At 52.5% G+C, this 21004-nt stretch overlaps 1 protein-coding gene and 1 pseudogene across 2 annotated transcripts; one reads left to right on the top strand and one right to left on the bottom strand.

Annotated features, from left to right (window-relative positions):
• Positions 1–6348: 6348 nt before the first annotated feature.
• On the bottom strand, positions 6349–6741 carry LOC103285843 (ubiquitin-40S ribosomal protein S27a-like; annotated as a pseudogene).
• Positions 6742–9719: 2978 nt separating this feature from the next.
• On the top strand, positions 9720–19252 carry CDC25B (cell division cycle 25B). Of its 2 annotated transcripts, XM_008141044.3 has the most exons (16): positions 9720–9992; positions 10865–10974; positions 11577–11628; positions 13805–13846; positions 14019–14055; positions 14243–14365; positions 14468–14590; positions 14779–14910; positions 15295–15375; positions 15468–15644; positions 15795–15890; positions 16404–16466; positions 16589–16687; positions 16879–17012; positions 17662–17773; positions 17924–19252. In XM_008141044.3, the coding sequence occupies exons 1-16, from the start codon at positions 9790–9792 to the stop codon at positions 18062–18064; spliced, it is 1725 nt and encodes a 574-aa protein (XP_008139266.2). In that variant the 5' UTR covers positions 9720–9789; the 3' UTR covers positions 18065–19252. The 2 variants fall into 2 exon arrangements, with proteins under 2 accessions (XP_008139266.2, XP_054579824.1); XM_054723849.1 differs by having other exon boundaries at positions 14243–14590.
• The last annotated feature ends 1752 nt before the right edge of the window (positions 19253–21004 follow it).

Raw genomic sequence — 21004 nt, 5'->3', positions numbered from 1 at the left:
TCCAATTTTACCTGGCATCGAGTGATTAGAATGTTGCCATATCGGTAAAGTATTGCCAACATGCTTTTTAATGGTTGTATATTGTTCCAATTATGGATGAACTAGAATCTATGTAGCTTATTGTTACACGTTTATAATAGCAACACCAGTTTTAAATCTATTTGATGGTGATCCCACCATCCATAAACACTGATAACATCTCAGTGTGTCACTTGCATAAATGTGTTTGTACCTGCAAAAATAACATCATGTATATACATAGGCATACATGTACACATGAATCCCTGAAACCTCTTGTTCCTGAACCAACCACATAAAAATGAAGTTCTTAAAACATTGAATGTACTACAGGATTTTAAAAAACCTCTTAGAGCGCCCTGGGGTGTGGCTCAGTTGGTTGGAGCATTGTCCAGTACACTGAAAGTTCGAAGGTTCCATCCATGATCGGGGTGCATTCTAGAGGCAGCTAATCAATGTTTCTCTCTCACATTATCGATGTTTCTCTCTCTCTCCTCTCTTTCACTCTCTCTCTCTCTCAAATCAATAAAACAAACAAGCAATCAAAAACTCAGACTACCCAACTGGTTGAGCATGGACATATGAACCAGGAAGTCACGCACATGCCCGGGTTGCAGGCTCAGTCCCCAATGTGAGGTGTGCAGGAGGCAGCCAATCAATGATTCTTCCTCATCATTGATGTTTCTATCTCCCTCTCCCTCTCCCTTCCTCTCTGAAATCAATTAAAAACAACAACAACTCGTAGACTAACATGAGGAGTAGGTAGAGAGGAAGGCTGTGGCCTCCAGGCAGACAGCCTGAGTGAGGACCTGGAGCTGGATGATGCTTCAAGTGAGTGGATGTAACAAAGAAGAAAAGAGAACCAAGGACTGTGCCCGGGGCTCTCCAAGGTTAAGGGCTCAAGAAAGAACTAGCAAGAAACTTATGAGATGCAGGAGATGTGGTATATGTATACAATGGAATACTGCTAAGACATTACATAAAAAAGAACGAAAGCTAGCCATTTATGACAACATGGATGGATGTAGAGGGGTATTATGCTGAAATAAATCAAAGACAAATACCATATGATTTCATTTATATGTGGAACCTAAGAAACAAAACAAGTGGATAAACAAAACAGAAACAGATTCATAGATACAGAGAACAAAATGATGGTTGCCAGAGGAGAGGAGAGTGGGTGGTGGTGGGTGAAAGGGGTGGAGAATAAGAGGTACAAACTTCCAGTTATAAAATAAATAAGTCATAGGGATGTAATGTACAGTATAGGGAAAATAGCTAATAATATATATAATAACTTTGTATGGTAACAGATGGTTACTAGACTTATTGTGGTATTCACATCATAAAGTACGTAAATGTCGCCAGGCCGGCATGGCTAAATGGTTGAGCCTTGACCTATGAACAAGGAGGTCACAGTTTGATTCCCAGTCAGGGCACATGCCCAGGTTTCGGGCTGATCCCCAGTAGGGGCCATGCAAGAGGCAGCCTATCAATGATTCTCTCTCATCATTGATGTTTCTGTCTCTCTCTCCCTCTCCCTCTTCTCTGAAATCAATAAAAATATATATTTTTAAAGGTACATAAATGTCAAATTACTATGTTGTACACCTGAAACTAATATAATATTGTATGTCAACTATACTTTAATTATACACACACACACACACACACACACACACACACACTAGAGGCCCGGTACACAAATTCATGCACAGATGGAGTCCTTCTGGGTAGCCTGCAGGGATCGGGCAGAAACCCACAAACCCACAGTCCAATGCCACCTGCAGCTCCTACCTGCCGCTCCCGCTCATCCTGGCCCCACTGTGCCTGCCGTGGTCTCTCACCCAATCAGTCCCGATTGGGAGCCATGAGCCCTGCATCTGGTGCCCTCCCAAGGGGAGTGGCCTGGGGCATCGGGCTGAAACTGGCTCTCCAACATCCCCCGAGGGGTCCCAGATTGCGAGAGGGCACAGGCCAGGCTGAGGGACCCCACCTGTGCACTTTTGGGCTGAGGAGGGAACACGGGAGGGCTCCAGGGTGGGTCCAGCCCATCTTGCTCAGTTCCCGATTGGGCTGGACCCCAGCAGCAAGCTAACCTCCTGGTCAGAGCATCTGCCCCTGGTGGTCAGTGCATGCATAGCGAGCAGTTGATCAGCCTTAGCATATCATTAGCATATTATGCTTTGTTTGTTCAGTTGTTCTGCTGTTCGGTCTATTTGCATATTACCTTTTATTATATAGGATATTGTTAATCACCCAAGAATATTTTTTCCATTCATCTTTAGAGAGAGTGGAAGGGAGGGAGGGGGGAGAGAGAGAGAGAGAGAGAGAGAGAGAGAGAGAGAGAGAAGTATTGATGAGAGACACATTAATTGGTTGCCTCCCACACATGCCCAGAGCCGGGATTGAACCTGCAACTCAGGTTCATGCCCTTGACTGGGAATCAAACCTGAGACCCTTTGATGCGTGGACAATGCTAACCACTGAGAAACACTGACAGGGCAATAATATATTCTTATTCATTAAAAATAATTTTTTGCCGAAACCGGTTTGGCTCAGTGGATAGAGCGTCGGCCTTCGGACTCAAGGGTCCCAGGTTCGATTCCGGTTGAGGGCATGTACCTTGGTTGCGGGCACATCCCCAGTAGGGGGTGTGCAAGAGACAGCTGATGGATGTTTCTCTCTCATCGATGTTTCTGACTTTCTATCCCTCTCTCTTCCTCTCTGTAAAAAATCAATAAAATATATTTAAAAAATAATAATAATAATAATTTTTAAAATGTTTTTATTGACTTCAGAGAGAAGAAGGCAGAGGGAGAGATAGAAAACATCAGTGATGAGAGAGAAACATCAATCAGCTGCCTCTTGCACACACCCTACTGGGGATCAAGTCCAAAACCCTGCCATGTTCTCTGATTGAGAATCAACCCGTGACCTCCTGGTTCAACTACTGAGCCACACCGGCCAGGCAATATTTTCTTTTTTTTAAAAAATGTTTTTTATTAATTTCAGAAAGGAAGGGAGAGAGAGATAGAAACATTAATGATGAGAGAGAACCATTGATTGGCCGCCTCCTGCACACCCCACACTGGGGATCGGGCCCGCAACCCAGGCATGCGCCCTTAACCGGGATCGAACCTGGGACCCTTCAGTCGGCAGGCTGACGCTCTGTCCACTGAGCCAAACCAGCCAGGGCAACATTTTCTTTTTTAAAAAGGGAAACTCATGAAGAACAGCTGAAATGTAGGAGGAAAACCAAGCCTGTACGGTGCTCTGGAAGCCCAGGGAAGAGAGCGTCACTCCCTGCTGGTTAGTGTGCATTTCTCGTTTCATGTGTGCACTGGCCATTTGAATCCTGTAGATTTTCTAGTCAGAGCTTTGCTCATGTATCCCTTATATTTGTGGGGTTTTTTTGTTGACTCTTAGGGGCTCTTCATCTCTGAACAAAATCTTTAAGTATATTGCAGATATATCCTACATTTGTCCTTTAACATAGTCTATGGAGTCTTAGATATGAGAAGTTTTACATCTTTAAGTAGGCAAGCTTATCAGTTTTTCCTGTCATGCTTCTGGGTTTTCTATCTTACTTAGAGAGCCCATTCCCACCCCTGAGCTAGAAAAAAATATTCCTCTAATCACAAGATCCAGAAGAAAACCTGGGGGACTTTTCCATATGCAGGTCAGATCGGTGCTTGGCCCAGAATGGGTGTATGGTCCCTGTGCAAAGGTGAATGTAGGGCCACCTGTCTGAGGATTCCTTTCCACACATCTTCAGGAAACCTTGCTACATTTTGGAGATTTCATCCATGTGACGTATGTCCCTCCTGCTCCTCACCCATCCTGGCTTATCAATGGGTGTTTGGGTGATTGCTCTGTGGGTGGGCTTTTTTTCCCCCAGTACCTTTCTGAACTTTCCAAGTTTTCTTCAATAAGCAAGTACTAACAGTCCCTTTGCAGTGAAAAGGAGCCCTGATGGGTGTGGCTCAGTTGGTTGGGCTTAATCCCGTTTGATTAGGGTCAAGTCACATGCCAGGTTGCAGGCTCATTTCTGGCAGCGGGCATACAGGAGGCAGCCGATCATTGATTCTCTCTCATCATTGATGTTTCTATCTCTCTCTTCCTCTCCCTTCTTCTCTCTGAAAAAAAAAAAAAAAGCCAGAAAAAATAAATAAAAATCATACCTGTCCTTTGGAAAATATAGAAATTTTTGAGGATAAAAACAGTTAATCAGCTTTATTTATTTATTTTTGTTTGTTTGTTTTTGTTAATCCTCACCCAAGGATATTTTTCCATTGATTTTTAGAGAGAATGGAAGAGAGAGGGGGGGAGAGACAGAGAAACACATCAATTGGTTGTCTCCTGCAGGAGCCCTGAGCAGGGCCCCAGGCCTGGGAGGAGCCTGCAACCAAGGTACATGCCCTTGACTGGAATCGAACTCAGGACCCTTTGGTCCACAGGCTGATGCTCTATCCCCTGAGCCAAACTGACTAGGGCAACATTTAATCACCTTTAATTCCACCACTCAGAGAATATCTTTAAAGGACACTTGTCTGTGCATATTGTTATTAATAGGATCACATTTAGCGTAATATTTTGTAGCCAATATTGTGAACATCTTTTCATGTCAATAAATATCTACATCAGTGAGTTTCAAACTTCTTTTATTTTAGGAACCCTTTCTTCTAAATACCATTTTCCAGGAGCTCCACATGTCATCATTCAATTACTTATTGGGCCCAGCAGGGTACCAGGCATCCCTACCCTCCAGTGCCTCTTCTTCTTCTTCTTCTTCTTTTTTAAATACATTTTTATTGATTTCAGAGAGGAAGGGAGAGAGGGAGAGAGATAGAAACATCAATGATTAGAGAAAACTATTGATTGGCTGCCTCCTGTACTGGGGATCAAGCCCACAACCCAGGCATGTGCCCTGACTGGGAATCAAACGGTGACCTCCTGGTTCATAGGTCGATGCTCAACCACTGAGCCATGCCAGTCGGGTGCCTGTTCTCTTTAAAGGCTGCACGTTGCCCTGGCTGGTTTGGCTCAGTGGATAGAGCGCCAGCCTGTGAACTGAAAGGTCCCGGGCTCGATTCCAGTCAAGGGCACATGCCCAGGTTGAGGGCTCAATCCCCAGTGGGGGACGTGCAGGAGGCAGCCGATCTATGATTCTTTCTCATCATTGATGTTTCTGTCTCTCTCCCTTTCCCTTCCTCTCTGAAATCAATAAAAATATTTTTTTTTAAATAAAGGCTGCAGGTATTACACAGGTATTGCACCCTCATTGCCTGTTTCCATATTGAAGGACACCCACCGTATGCTCCGTGTTTTGTTGTTATTAAAAATGACTCAATGAACAGACATACATCGGTGTGTACTTTTATCATATCCTTAAGAGAAATCCCTAGAAGTGGAATATTGGGGTCAGAGGCCAACCTGGGGCTGGAGCCTATTTGAGGTGCTGGGAGAAGGGTGGAGAGGTAGAAGACATGGTCCCTGCTCTTCAGTAGCTCAGTCAACTTGAGGAAATGAGACTGAGGAAAGAGAACATGAGATTTCAATGAATAAGGTCCATACTTTCCAGCCTTTCCGCTTTAGGAATTCATGCAATGCATACTTTCTGCATCATTGCAAAAACTAATAACCTAAATGTTCCACATTAGGGAATTGAATAAATATATATCATGATGGTACTAATATAGATCTATCTCCAAGTAAAATAGAGAAAGCAAGATGTAAAACAATGTTTCATATCCTGTTTGTATATTTATAAAAATATGGGCATACATATGCTTGTAAATGTATAGACCTGCCCTGTTCACTATGGTAGCCACTAATCTCATATGTGACTATCCAGAGCTTGAAATGTACATTTCAAGTCCAAGTTGAGATGTGCTGTGAGTGTAAAATGTACATTGGGCTTTGAAGACTTGGTACCAGAAAAAAGTATATAAAATGTATCAATAATAATGTTTATGTTAATATGTTGAAATAATATTTTTAATACATTAAATTAAGTAAAATAATAAAGTTTTATGTTTCTTTTTAATTTTCAATGTGGCTACTAAAACGTTTTGAATTACATATGTGACTCATATTTGTGCTTCCCATTATGTTTCTATTGGCTTGGACTGTTACAGATGATGCAACAAATTTATAATAGAGGCTGCCTCTGGGGAGGGAGATTGAATTATCACTACCTTTTTTGTACCAGTTAAATTTTATCCTTGGTCTGAATTTTTGGCACCATGTGCCAATTTTTTTTTAAATGTTAGTTCATGTCTTTTACTAACCCAAATACAATTACTTGTCTTCTGTTGAAGCAATAGGTCAGACAACATTTGCCATAATAATGTCTGTCGGAGTGTCTGGCCACATTCATCTGAAGGGCACTCTCGACGAAGGAGACTGATTTTGCCATTCTCATCCACGTTGTAGCATTTCAGGACAGCCAGCTTCACCTTCTTTCTCTTACCCTTATTCTTCTTGGGAGTGGTGTAAGACATCTCCCTTTTCTTAGCACCACCACGAAGTTTCAACACAAGATGAATGTTGAATGTTGTAGTCAGACAAAGTACGTCCATCTTCCAGGTGCTTGCCAGCAAAGATCAGTCTTTGCTGGTCAGGAGGAATTCCTTCCTTATCCTGGATCTTGGCCTTTACATTTTCTATCGTATCCGAGGGTTCAACCTCCAGAGTGATGGTCTTCATGAAAATCTGCATCTTGACGGCGACTCCACCACAGATGCCTGATGGGAAAGGAAGAGCGCGGTGCAGGCCCACAGGGTTCCTGGGACTGCCGCCGCCGCAGCCCATGTACCAATTTTTAAAAATCATTTAACATGTTGCCCTGGCCGGGTGACTAAGTTATTGGAGTGGCGTCCTGGACAGCAAAAGGTTGCAGGTTCAATCCCCAGTCAAGGCACATACAGGAGGCAACCCTTAGATGTTTCTCTCTCACTGATGTTTCTTTCTCTCTCCCTTCTTCTCTCTCTAAAACTCAATAATAATAATTTAAAAAGAAAACATATCCTCGGATGAGGATTTAAAAAAAAAAAAGAAACCACTTAAGATGTCACAATCCATGACCCCCAAAAAAAGGTACCAGAAAAATTAGTCCCACCAAGAAGATGCTGTTTGTTAACAGGCTTGAAGAAGCAGGATTTTACAAGCATGTGGTAATTTTTCCTCCTCTCTGGCAGCGCGCTGGGGTCATGCCACACCCCTTAACCAAGCCCAGTGTTTGATGTGTACAGTCTGCTGCCAGGTCATTCCTTTCCACGGGAAGACAGAGCTTTCTGCCCAGAGTGTGGCTGGATGGGAGGAGTTGATCCTCTAACTATGTTGTTTGCAATTGCTTTTTTTTTTTTTAATCCTCACCAGATGACGTATTCACTGATCTTTTTAGAGAGAGAGGAAGGGGGGATGGGGAGAGAGAGAAACATCAATGGATTGGCTGCTTCCCATACATGCCCCAATCGAGCATCGAACCTGGACCTTAGTATATGCCCTGACCTGCAATTGAACCTGAAATCTTTTGGTGTACAGGACAATGCTCCAGCCAACTGAGCCACCCGGCCAGGGCTGCAATTTCTTTTCTTTTTTTTTAATATGTTTTTATTGATTTCAGAGAGAAAGGGAAAGGTTGAGAGAGATAGACACATCAAAGATGAGAGGGAATCATTGATAGGCTGCCTTCTGCATGCCCCCTACTGGGGATCAAGCCTGCAACCCAGGCATGTGCCCTTGACCGGAATTGAACCCGAGACCCTTCAGTCTGCAGGCCCATGCTCTATCCACTGAGCCACACCAGCTAGGGCTGCAATTTCTTTTAGCTTATTTTTATTGACTAGGTGTTTTTTGTTGTTGTTGTTGTTGTTTTTTAACACATCTAATTGGCAAAAGGAGATGCAGGAAGACACACAGAGCTGCTGGGTGGGATGCTCTGGAATGACCTCTCTGTGGTCCTGGCTCCTCTCCACTGGCCCAGAGGTGACCGGACTGTGGGAACTCAAGGGACTGGAATAGAACAGCCCTCTCCCGGCCTACTCCCACCACCTCTGCACACCCTGTAGAAGCAAAGTGTGGGTAACCCCTGCTGGGCTGATTCTGACAATGAAACCCTCAGGGCAGTTTAATTTCTGGTCTTTTGGGTGGGAGGCTCCCAGGGCAGTCACAGCCTTGAATCTTGGTGGTTCGGAGCTGGACTCTTGACCTGGAACTTCAGCCTTCCTGCCCAGCACACAGCAGAGCTCCTGGCACCGCACAGGAGCTAGGCAAAATGTTGAGAGAAGGGTCATGATCCCCTCCCAGGTCACCCCTCTGAGGTGGGACTGGGTCTTCCCATCCCCTTCCTCTCCCGTCTGTTCCCTGAAGGGCCCCAGCCCCCACTGCCAGCCCTCCCTTTTGCCGCCAGGGTCGGGTGGTTGGAGCTACACGGAAAGGGGGAAGGCTGCAGCTCGTGCCTGCCGGAGGCGCCTGCCCCTCCCAGCAAGACCGCCTCTTCCCGGGGAAGACAGGATGCACTAGCGGCGGGTCGCCCCCTTGATTTGGGGTACAGCCTTCCTGCCTCATTCCAGGAAAGCGGGCTCGCTGGAAGGTGACTAGATCATTAGAAGATGCTCAGTTTAAACTAGTGACAAATTCCGCCTCCCAGATGATCAAAGAAACGCCCATTAAACAATGGGATGCCCATTGGCACCACGTTAGTCAAACCATCAACGGACGGGAGATACTTCCACAACTGGGTTTTGAGGTCACCGGTCACCGGTCACCCTCCTTGGCTCTCGCCCCCAGAACCCGCGGCCAGACCAACCATCAGAGCCTCCTCTGGCGCAGCCAGAGAAACCTGGACCCCGTGGCGTCACCTCGAACCTGGACCCCCACCCCGGAAGCGCCCATCAGTTACGCGTTGGCCCCACCGCGGGCCCACCTCCTCCGCTGGGGGCTCCTGGAGGGAACTGGGCTTTGGGGCCGCCTGCCTGGGGCAGGGGAGCTGCGCGGGCAGAGGTGCCCGGGGAGAATCTCGGCTCCCCCAGTGGCCCAGCCGCGCGCTTTGATGCGTCCGTGAACTTCACACCTCAATGGCCCCACCTGTAAAGCGGCGGACACAGCCCCCTAGTGCCGCTGCGTTCGGCACACTCCTGGGGCGGTGCCCTCACTGCCCAGCGGTGCTTGTCAATGACATTAAACTGCGGGGTCCCCCCCACCCCACCCCCCAGGCCGTCTAAAGGGCTGTGGCTCCCCCCCGGGACCCTCTCCGCTCGGGGTCACTCCAAACCACATCCCGAGACACCGGATCTGGGAAGCCAGGATCCTCAGGCCCTGACTTCAGGGGTGGGGTGCGGGGGGTGGGGCCTGGGAGAAACCCCAATTCCTCCGCTTCCACCGAAGCCCGAAACTGAGCGGGCCGGGCTGGGCCGGCCTCCGCGCCTTCCCCCCGCGGGTCCCGCCCTCGGGCCCGCCCTCCTCTAACCCGCGCCCGGATTGGTGGCGTCCGGCGGCGCGGCCGCTGTTATTTTTCGAATATATAAGGAGCAGAGGTGGCAGCTGCGGCTAGAGGCTCCCCGCACGGGAGGCTGGTCCCCGCGCCCTCCACCCTCCCCGCCCTCCCCGCTTCCCTCTCCTCCCTCGCCTCCCTCGCTCCGGCCCCGCTTTCCTCCCTCCCCGCCGCCTCCACCCCAGGCCCGCTCCCCACCGGGTCCGGACCAGCTGTGCCCGGCGTTTGGGGGTGTCCCGGCCCCCCGGCCAGCCTCCGCGGGCCCCAGCGCGATGGAGCTGCTGCCGCCGGACCCCGCCTCACCGAGCCCCGCTCTCAGTCCCGCCGGCGTGCGCGGGGGCGCCGAGCGTCCGAGCCACCTCCCGGGCCTCCGGCTGGGAGCTCAGGGCCTCTTGGGGTCCCCGGAGCGCGCGGCCACCTTCTCGCCGGTCGCCACCCTCACCCAGACCATGCACGACCTCGCTGGGCTCGGCAGGTAGGGCGTCCCGAGGAGGCCGGGTGTGGGGTGAGAGGTCGGCACTGGGGTGTTGGTCCCGGGCCTCCTGGGGAACCCCGCATGGGATCCGAATCCGAGAGGCGAGTAAGGAGGCATCCCAGGTAGAGCCTGCTTTGGGGACCCGGGACAAGGGCGGCGAGGCCAGGACTGTGCTGCTTACACTCTCTAGGTGACCTGTTCTTGTTCGGCACAAGACTCTGAAGATCCTCCTTTTCCCCTCCTCCTCCTCCTTCTCCTCCTCCTCCCTCAGTGTGCCTCCACCATGCTGCCTCCCTATTGCCCATATCTCCACCATTTTGCCCCAGGCAGGGGATCGTGAGCCTGGAGGGGTAACTAGGTGGCAGAGCAATCCAGTTCTCCTAGGACCATTGCCCCTGCTCCCTCTACCCCTGGTTCTTTCCTGGGGGTTAAAGGGTTAAACGCTGGTCCTGCTCCCTGAGTTACCTACAGGGTCCGGGCTGGGTTGTCCTCTCAGCAACAGAAACCCAAGTCTTGGCTGTCCCCATAGGAAGGCTTGTGGATGGGTAGGAGCTCAAAGACCCTCCAGGCTGCTCTCCTGCCCCACCCCCAGGATGATCCCCAGCCCAGCTCCTTCCTCTGGTCTTGGGCTCACCTCCCCCTGTACCCTGGAGGAGCTTTCTTAAACCAACCAACCAAGGGAAGACACTGAGGGCCACTGGGAGCCTGCCTGCAGAGAAGAGGGCAGCTTTTCCATGCCATCACCTACCCCGGGGCAGCGCAGAGGCTGGATGGGCCCTTCAGAAGTGGGTGGCTGGTGGGAACATGGGCCAGCCAGCCCTTGAACCCCACATTTACCTTTCTACTTCCCTGGGTCCCTGCTCCCTTCCCAGAGAGGCCCCAAAGAGTCAGGTAGGCAGCCTGCTCACATGCCTATCCCTGTCCCCGCGGCGAGCGTCTGCATCCTCCCTGTCGTCTGAGTCCTCTGAATCTTCTGATGCAGGTGAGGCCCAGGGGTGCCAGGGGACTTTGCGGGGCTGCCTGAGCCTCCTCATTTCCCTGCCAATCAGACTAAGGTCCTTCCAACAACCCGGGGGCCTGAGAAGCCTCCCCTGCCCTCCTCTGGCTGGGCTCACCACATCCAGGCAGAACCGGGGTGGTTGGGCGGGGCCCTCTGCAGGAGATGAGATCTCACCGATTTAAAACCAAAGGCCCTGAACCACAGCCCCACCTGGGAGGCATTAGAACGGAAAGCTGGTTCTTTTATAACACCCACTTGCCCCCAGCTATAATATTTTCCTTTTAAAAAGCTGTTATCTCTCCCAGAACAAATGATCTTAAACCAGTTCAAGAAAAATGCTTAACAAAGTTTTGATTTACAAACCATGTAGAAGTGTTTTCATAGTAAATAGGGAGTGGAGCCCTGTACATTTGGGGGACAGGCTCAGCTGTTGGGGTCCATGGGTGGGTTTTGCTTCATTTTGTAATGTGTCAAGATTTAAAATAGAAACAGTTTTTTCCTTCTCTGAATAGGGTTGGGACATGGTGGGGGAAGGTATACAGAAAATGGCACTACTTTCAAACCAAAGCACTCTGTCCCCTCAGGGCTCTGCATGGATTCTCCCAGCCCCATGGACCCCCAGATGGCGGAGCAGACGTGAGTAAAGAAGAGGGATCCCCACTACAGGATTTGGCACCTGCCTTTGGGAGTCCCAGGTGTAGCGTAAACTCACTGGGGGAGCCTGGGAGATTGGACAGACCCCTCTGGATCCCCATATGGGGGGACTAATTGACTTTCCTAAGTTCTGGGATCTTGTTCCCTGTCTCGGAGAAGGGTCTGTTCTCACAGGAGCATCTGAGAGTAGGCTCAGGGCCAGGGTGGTGGGGATAGCGGCCTCTGGGAGCAGCAGGTACTTGATGCCAGTCAACCCTTATGGGAATACTAGAGGCCCGTTGCACGAAGATTCGTGCAAGAATAGGCCTTCCTTCCCCTGGCTTCGCTCCTGGCCATCCGGGAGCCTTTGCAAGTCTTCGCTCCTGGCCACCTCCCGGGAGCCTGCAAGTCTTCGCTCCGGGCTGGAGCACCGCTCCTGTAGCTCCCTCCGCCCCCCACCCTCCCCCTAACAGCAGGCATCCCGCCCTGCCCGGCCACTCCACGCCTGTGTATGCAAATTAAGCCGCCATGTTTGTTGGGTTAATTTGCATACTTGCTCCTGATTGGCTGGTGGTCATAGCGGAGGTATGCTCAATTTGCATATTTCTCTTTTATTAGGGTAGATAGGTTGGTATGTGTCCTGTTTTCCTTTCTGCCTGTACATATGTGTGTGTGTATGTGTGTGAAATATCACAATTTTTAAATATGGTCCAACTAATTCAAAACTTTTATCACTCTAGGTCAAACAAAATAGTTGCTACAGGCTGGTTTGTCCCTCAGCCATCCTATCAGCAACTTCTGGCTTTAGTGACACTTGGCCCTCTTGTCCACCCCTGGACCAGGCTCTTTGAGAGGTGGCCTGGAGAGGGAGCTGGTGGGCTAGATCCCACCCCCTTGGTTGTGGGGCAGGAGTAGTACTTTCTAGAGCACAGCTGTCCTATCCAGCTGTTCAAGCCTCAGGAGGGAGAGCAGCTGCCAGGCATTAGTGAGAACAGCTGGGCATCCCCAGCCTGGGCTGGGGGACTATGGCTTTGAGTTTAGGGCAGTGGCTGTTTTTCCTCCCACTGCCTTTGATCAGACTAGGCTGGGCTACAGGGTTTGTTCACAAACAGGAAACGAGAAGAGAATTGGGTGGAGGGCCTGCAAGTTAGGTTTTGGTGGCAACGGGCTGTCCCTGCTTTACCCCAAGGCTCAGGTGCAGATTGGAGACCAAGCCTATGAAATTGGTCATCCCTGATGTCAGGTTGTCTGGGCACAGACACCTGCCCACACCTTGGGGCCCAACCCCCTGACATTTTAGTCCTCAGTCGTCCCCCCCCCGCACCCCCCCCTCCGGCACCTGCTTTGACGGTTACACAGTTTCTCAGAAAGAAGCGTGTGAGTGTGTGTATGAGAGAGAGAGCGAGTGTGTGTGAATGTACGCATAGATGCACAAAGCCCTGCATGGCAGGTGGTCTCTGGTAACATAGCTGGGGGAGGGGGACTATCTACACAAGCTTGTGCTCCTGCCTCAAAAGGAACATCTGTTGGAATTCCTTGCCTGCTGGCCTCTCCTCAGGCAGAAGGAGGGGGTGTGACAGAGGCTGGGTCCTGAAAAATTCCATAGGAGGGAGAAGAGGGTGTAACCCTACACATTTGTCACTAGGGGGTCTGGCATGGCAAACTGGCTGATCCAAGGGTACACTAAACCAGGCCGCTATCCTGGGGGGAACCCAGAGAGCCCCACACCAGGGGAGGGAAGCCCAGCCTTCCTGGCATCCAGGCCCTGGAGACACCCACAGTGTGAGCCAAGGCCTGTCATCATGGGATGGATGAATGCCTTTCCTGGCGGCCATATGGCCCCACTGAGGTGATTTGCATACAGGTGGAAGGCCTGTGGGCAGGCTGGCATGACCGTTGTCTGGGTAACGCTCAGCCACCTTTTGACCTACCCCAGCTGTCTCCATTGCTGCCATTCTCTAGGCCCTCTTCCATTCAGGGAGCCTTTAAAATCCCAGGCTGACTCTCATCTTCCCCCTCCTCAATATCTGGGTCCCCAGATAGTTGACATTCTTCCTACTTCCCCTCTCCACTGTCCTTAGCCCTGGTCCTTAGGTCTTGTGGACGGGGGACCTGATGCTGCTGGTGGGTGTTGGGCTGTAGTGGGAGGTGGGCTGCATGGGACCCTTCTCTCTCCTAGGTTTGAACAGGCCATCCAGGCAGCTAGCCGGTTCGTTCGAAGGTAAGCGCTTGGGCTTCCCCTTACAGGCTCCGGTGGTCTACCCTCCATAGGCTACCTCTGCCCCCACTGGCATGGGCAGGGTGCTCAGGGCTCTGGTGGAGGGGCATCCTGCATGCTCGCCATGACAGTCCCAGACTCTCCAGCCCTGACGTGTCCCTGTTTCCTTCTGCAGCAAGCAGTTCACCATCCGACGCTTCCAGTCCTTGCCGGTGGGTGCCCTCTGAGGAAGGGCAGGAGGGTTCTAAGGCCCAACTCCTGGTCTGGCTATGGGAGGTGGGGTTTGGGGGGTGAATGGGTGAGCAGGGGGATTCAGGGGAGGGATGGGAGAAGGTAGGGCCTGGGCTGGTGCCAGAGAAATGTAACCTTCAGTACCTGCTGCCCCCTCTGGCTCCCCAGGTGAGGCTTCTGGGCCACAGCCCTGTGCTACGGAACATCACCAATGCCCAAGCGCCCGGCAGCTGGAAGAAGAGCGAGGCTCCTGACCAAACCGCCCACAGCTCTGAGGAGGATAAGGAGAATGTACGCTTCCCGCAGGCCAGGATGGGAACTCTCCAGGGAGAGAACGGGGCATGCTGGGGTGGTTCTCTGGCATTTGATGACGCCACCTCCCCCCGCCCACAGGATGGATTTGTCTTCAAGATGCCATGGAAGCCCACCCATCCCAACCACGCCCATGCTCTGGCCGAGTGGGCCAACCGCAGAGAAGCCTTTGCCCAGAGGCCCAGCTCGGCCCCCGACTTGATGGTACATCGGGAGAGCCGACCCTTGCAGGGCAGGCATGCACACAGGGCAGGTGCCCCCGAAGGCAGCCTGGTGATGGGAGGGTGATTCTGAGCCTGAGGCAGGGGAACCTTTTATCAGAAGGATAGGGGTGGGGACTGCCTTGGGTCCCCACCACTGAGGAGCCTGCATCTGTTCGTCACCCATACAAGTGTCTCACCCCTGAGCGGAGGATGGAAGTTGAGGAGCTGAGTCCCCTGGCCCAGCGCTTCCCCCTGACCCCCACCAAGGGGGTTCCCGACGAAGATGACGGGTTTGTGGACATCCTGGAGAATGACTTAAAGGTAAGAAGTCTTGCTCCATCAGGGCCCCCTACATCTCCCTCCCTGGGATGTCCCAAAGCGGAGAGCTCTGAGCTCCATCCCAATGTCAGAAGATCTGAGGTAACTGGGTCACAGCCTGACCTCTGGCCAATCAGAGAAGAGCAGGTGGCTGGTGCTGCACGGAGGGGAGGATGGGCAGGGCGGAGGGAATGCGCCCCTGCTCGGCTTCTCACGGTTCTGTGCAAGCTCCAGCAGTGAAGGGGCCCTGCCCTCTCCTGGTTCTGGGGGGCTGCCCTGTGTGGAGGTGCTGGCAAGGCCAGAGAAGGCTGCGCTGGAGGACTGGGGCCTGAGGAATTTGGCCTGTGCCTGTGGGTGTGACCCATATCCTTGTTGATTTGGCTTCAGGACGATGATTCAGTTCCTCCGGGCATGGAGAGCCTCATTAGTGCCCCACTGGTCCAGACTTTGGAAAAGGAGGAGGAGCAGGTGAGTTTCTGGGGTGGCCCCCTACCTTCCAGGTGGGATTGGGGGAAAGCAGGAGCTGAGCACTCTGACCCCCGACCTACTGCCCTTGCCAGGACTTCATCATGTACAGCAAGTGCCAGCGGCTCTTCCGCTCTCCGTCCATGCCCTGTGGTGTGATCCGGCCCATCCTCAAGAGACTCGAGCGACCCCAGGACAGGGACCTGCCCATACAGAGCAAGCGGAGGAGGAGTGTGACCCCTCTGGAGGAGCAGCAGGAGGCCGAGGAACCTGTGAGAGCCCTCCTCCTGGGGCGGGGCTGCCACCTTCCCTGTCTACCCTGCAAGCCCTTCTCAGCCAGGGTGCAGGCCAGGGGGGTACCAGCCAGACTGGGCCTGGAAGGGCAGCTTCCCCCCTGATCTTGGCTGCCATCTATCTCACAGAAAGCCCGTGTCCTTCGCTCCAAGTCCTTGTGTCACGACGAGATTGAGAACATCCTGGATAGTGACCACCGCGAGCTGATTGGGGATTACTCGAAGGTACCAGCTGGCAAGACCCTCAGGCTCCACCGCTTGCCGACTGGAGCCCCCGAGCCCAGCAGCCGCTTCCGTGCCATCCTCTCTCCCCAGAGGCCCCTTTGCTCTGTCCTTTGCATACTATCGTCCTTTACTCTCACCCGGACTCTACTCTCCTGACTGTCTCACCTGTGTCCACGCATCAGTGGTGTCTCCACCTTGGAAAACACTTCCAAACGGACGTCTAGCTTGACCCTCCTCGGGCCTCATTCCCGGGCCTGGCAGAACTGGAGGTAGAGGCAGGAGTCCATTGCTTTTGCTCCCCTTCATTTCCCCTTGGAAGGTTGTTCCTGGGGCATCAGACCCAAAAGGCTCCTCTTAGTTGCTATGGGAATCAGAGCTGAATTTGAAGGTCAAATCAGGTGTGGCCTCTGGGCTTGGGAACGAAACTCCATCCTTCCCGTGCTCCTCATCTTCCCCATTTCACCTTCTTCCTCTTCTCCTTCTCACGCTCTCTCTCCCCCCGCTTCACTGCAGGCCTTCCTCCTACAGACTGTGGATGGGAAGCACCAAGACCTCAAGTACATCTCACCAGAAACGGTATGTGCAGATGAGCTGTTCGCCTGTGAGCCTTCGCTGAGATCAGGCTGCAAGCGCTGGGCAGGGTAGGGTGAGGAGCCAGCCCCTGACCTGCTGGAACCCACCTCCGTGGCCTCCTACAGATGGTGGCCCTGCTGATGGGCAAGTTCAGCAACATCGTGGAGAGGTTTGTGATTGTGGACTGCAGATACCCCTACGAGTATGAAGGCGGGCACATCAAGGTGAGGCAGGGTGACGGGAGAGGTGCTGAAGACCCACCAGTTCTATCCTTCATCCGTGGGGGCGCCCTCTCGTGGGGAAGGGTCCTGCCCAGCAAGAGGTGGGGTCACCCTCTTGAAAGATGGGAGCTGCATAGGGGCGGGGTCTGCCAGCCAGGCCCAGGGCAGTGGCCTGACCCCCAGCTACTCTGCAGACTGCTGTGAACCTGCCCCTGGAACAGGACGCCGAGACGTTCCTGCTGCAGAGCCCCATCACACCCTGTGGCCTGGACAAGAGAATCATCCTCATTTTCCACTGTGAATTCTCATCTGAACGTGGGCCCCGCATGTGAGTCCCAGCTCCACCCGAGCTTGTGGGTGCTGGAGCCGTCCTATGGCCAAGAGCCTGGGCCCAGCCCCTCCTTGGCTTGGGCCTCTTGTCTCACCTGACTGCCTGACGCAGACCTCATCCCTGCTTCCTGTGCATGGCACCCTCCCCCTGTCTCCCTCTTACAGTCCTTCCCATCAAGCCTCACCCTCTATCCATTGTCAAACCCCCGCCCCCCGGCCCCCAAATCTGATTCCAAGCCTTCAGCAGTGTCCTTAAAATCCAAGGACCCTGTCCCAGTCCTCAGTGACAGTGACCCTTCTGGTGTTCAGAGGTCCTTTCCTTTCCCCGCCTCTCGCCCTCACCGAGTGTTGTCCAGGCCTCCTGAACGTATCTCTTGAATTTTGGCAGCTTCTCTTCGTTCTGCTTCCCCTTTCCCAGTCCAGGCCCGATAACACTGACGGCGCTTCTGCAGCTGCCTTCTGGAAACAGAGAGGCTGCCTTGGCGTTCCTTCTCCCTCCCGTCTCGCAGCCTCTTCAGGGCCCAGTAGCCAGACTGACCGAAAAGTGCCTTTTGTGGTTCTCCACGGCGCTCAAAGGAGTGGGCAGGGAACAGGTTCCCTGAGGTCCACCCTACCGCATGCCCAGCTCTGACTCCCATTGGTCCCAGGTGCCGTTTCATCAGGGAGCGAGATCGAACCATCAATGACTACCCCAGCCTCTACTATCCTGAGATGTACATCCTCAAAGGCGGCTACAAGGAGTTCTTCCCACAGCACCCGGTACCGCAGGCAGGGCTGGCCACAGCCTCTGGGGGAGGGTGGGACTACAAGGAAAGGGCTTGGCCAGGCAACACCCTAAGAGAAGAAGGGAGGGCTGCCCCCCCATGGCCCATTCCCCCATATTGATTGACCTCTCCCATCCTGCCCTAGACCTTCTGTGAACCCCAGGACTATCGGCCCATGAACCACGAGGCCTTCAAGGACAAGCTGAGGACCTTCCGCCTCAAGACGCGCAGCTGGGCTGGGGAGCGGAGCCGGAGGGAGCTCTGCAGCCGCCTGCAGGACCAGTGAGAGGCCAGCCACGGACTCACCCACCCACTTCGTTGCCCCGAGTGGCCTGGGCATCAGCTACCCAGAGGCCTGTAATACTGAGGATCTGCTGGAGGCCCCAGGACAGTGAGGGTGTCCTGTCCATCCGCCCCAGTCCTGATCCCCTTGTCTCACTCCAACCATACTCCATATCCTGGTGCCACCCCTCTACCAACACCCCAGCCCCTGGAAGAACCCCAGCCCGCTGACAGTGAAATTGGGCTATGTCCAGCTCGAAGGAAGTATTTTGTGTCCAACAGGAACCTTTTTGCATTTTTTTCTTGCTTGTTTGGGTTAACACTTTGTCTTCCTGTGTCCAGAAAAGTCCCCTTTCCTCTAGGGGCTTTGTATGTTCGAGGCTGAGGGAAACCACAGCCCCAAGGTGGGTCAGAGCCGCACTCCTCCCTGCCCTGGGAGCAGCACTGTGCCCTGGCCCCCAGTAGCACTCCTACGTGTGTCTGCGTGTTCCCTCTTTCCTGTCCCTCCTTACGTGCACCTCCAGCACAGACATAAGCTCTTCCTCTTCCTGTTTCAGTGTTACCTGCGTGCTTGATTTGTCTGTCTGATTTCTTTGCCCATCTCAGGACGTCCACAGGCAGTCAAGCGGTCACCTGAAGGGAGGGCTGACCCACTAGAAGTTACCCATTAGGCTCTCCCGGTTCCAGTTGAGGTTATAGACTCAAACCTTAATTACCCACTTGGCCTGTCTTCTGTTGCCTCGGAAAGGGATGTTATATGCAGGGGCCCCTGGGTGAGGGCTAAGGCCTGCGACCTTAACCTCACTGGAAGCCCAGCCCCCACTGCTGTGAACCCTGGGGCCTGACTTGTGAGAACTTGCTGCTGTCTTGTCATGAAGGAACAGATGGATGGACAAATGGATGGAGACCTATAGATGCACGATGCCTTGCACATAAACCACTGGGTGGAAGCATTTCAGTGAGCCTGACAGCCTTCGGCAGGCGTATGTACGTGTCTTTCTGGACAAAATCTTTACATTTTAAGGTTGGAAAATATTCAAGAGGAAATGTTGAGGTAGCAGCTAAACCAAGGACAGAACCACCTCTGACTTTTTAATCTCAGGATGTGGGGAGGGCTGTGCTTGAAGGCCCTGATGAGTCATCTGTTAGGGCCTTGTTTCAATAAAGCGCTGAACAAGTTGAGCAACCAGCTTTCTGTTCTGTGGAGCCCTTGACAAGATCATGGCAGGTGCTGATGGTGGGATAGGGCAGAGGCAGATGGGCAGATTGGAGCTGGAAGACTACTGGGGAGGCTGCCTCATGCTGTCTTCCCAAGTCTTGCTGAGACTTTTCCCCTCATCTGGCTACTCAGGCAGCCTTCCTAAACTTAGAACCAAGAAGGCAAGAGTAAACCCATCACTCCTCTAGAACTCATTACTCACCAGTCTCATTGCTCCCCTCTGACAAAACGCTCCATACCTTGCTCTTCACAGTTCCTTGCCTTTGGTTCTGTTGCACCACCCTCAGAAAGGCTCTCCCTTATCTGTTATTCCTCTTGTAAGACTCAATTCCAATTGTCACTCCCAGAAGCCTACCAACTTACCCATCCATTGCCCTGTCAGGGAAATGGATTTCCTCAGTATCCCCAGTGCCCAACAGAGCTTCCACCACCCAGGAGATGTTAAGTTCAAGATCAGCAAATGGGGAAAGCCGCAATCTGGTAGAATCGGTCCCAGGCCCAAACCTGGTGTCTCAGGAAATCCTCTGGGAATACCACTGCTCTGTTAACTCTCCCTCCTCCCCCCAACCCCCACCCCTCACCACCACCACAATGTGAGCTGTTGGTGATTGCAGGGACTCCTTTGCAAATGTACACATAAGATGTTGTCTGATACAGAGTATACACAGGGCAGGAGTCATTACCACTTTCTGTGGAAGTTCATCTACCTCCTGAAGTAGGTGGTGGGATGATTATTCACTCTGTTTTGCGGATGGGTAAATGGAGGCTATTTCTAGCAATTAGAAGGGACTCCAGGTTCCAAGGCTGAGTCTAAAGGACACTTGCCCTGTCTTCGGCTTGACCTCCAAGTTTGTTATACCTAAAGGATTGGTTTTTACTCCTGCTCCAGATCCCCCTGCAAGGACACAACAGGTGTGTGTGTAGGTACCTGGAGACTGGGCCTCTGCTCAGGGAGTGTGGGGCCATGAAGACTCCAGAATGCCCCCCTATCCACCAAGCAGGCAGCTGACACAAAGGCCAACATTTATCTGGGTGAGGGGGCTTGCCCCAGAAACGGAGAAACAGCTGTGCAGGCCCCTGAGAAAAAGAGTGAGCCCTGAGCATTATCCTGCTGAGAATTTTCTGCCCCACCCTAAGTGCTCAGATGGTCTCCTGATTCCCCCTCTCTGGTTTTACAGAGGAGGAAGGCAACGTTGCCCAGAGAAGGCACTCACTTGCTCCAGGTCACACAGCAGATATAAGCAAAGTAGGTGTTCCAGCAATCCAGGACGGTCTCCTCACTTCCTGCCTTGGTCCCAGAGCAGTCAGGGGGGTGGGGCTGGGCTGCCTGGCTTCTGCTCTGAGTGTACTCTTCCCACTCCATCAGTCTGGATCAGACCACATGGGGAGGAGGGAGCAACGGGCACTGAGTGTCTAACAAAGCCCAGGCTGTGTGCCAGGTGCTGACATGCACAGCCATGTCTGCCCTCATAATCCACCATCGGAGTCATAACTGCAGTCACGGGGCATTTAGTCTGCTCCAGACACTCTTATATATTATCTCAAGCTCACCAGGTCAGTTTTCAGTTCATTTTCCAGGGGAAACAGACGAGGAGGGCAGGGAGGGGGTTGGGGCAAGCCAGGAGACAAAACTTCCACAAGAGAAGGCCCTGGTGCTGGCATCTACCCTGAGGACCGTGCAGGCCTGAGCCTGGGGGCGGGGTTCACCTTTCCAAATCAGGCCAG

Source organism: Eptesicus fuscus, chromosome 12 (genome assembly GCF_027574615.1).
Source record: "Eptesicus fuscus isolate TK198812 chromosome 12, DD_ASM_mEF_20220401, whole genome shotgun sequence".
Classification (NCBI taxonomy): Eukaryota; Metazoa; Chordata; class Mammalia; order Chiroptera; family Vespertilionidae; genus Eptesicus; species Eptesicus fuscus.
Note: the sequence above shows the minus strand (reverse complement) of the source record. Positions and strands in the feature narration are given on the sequence as shown.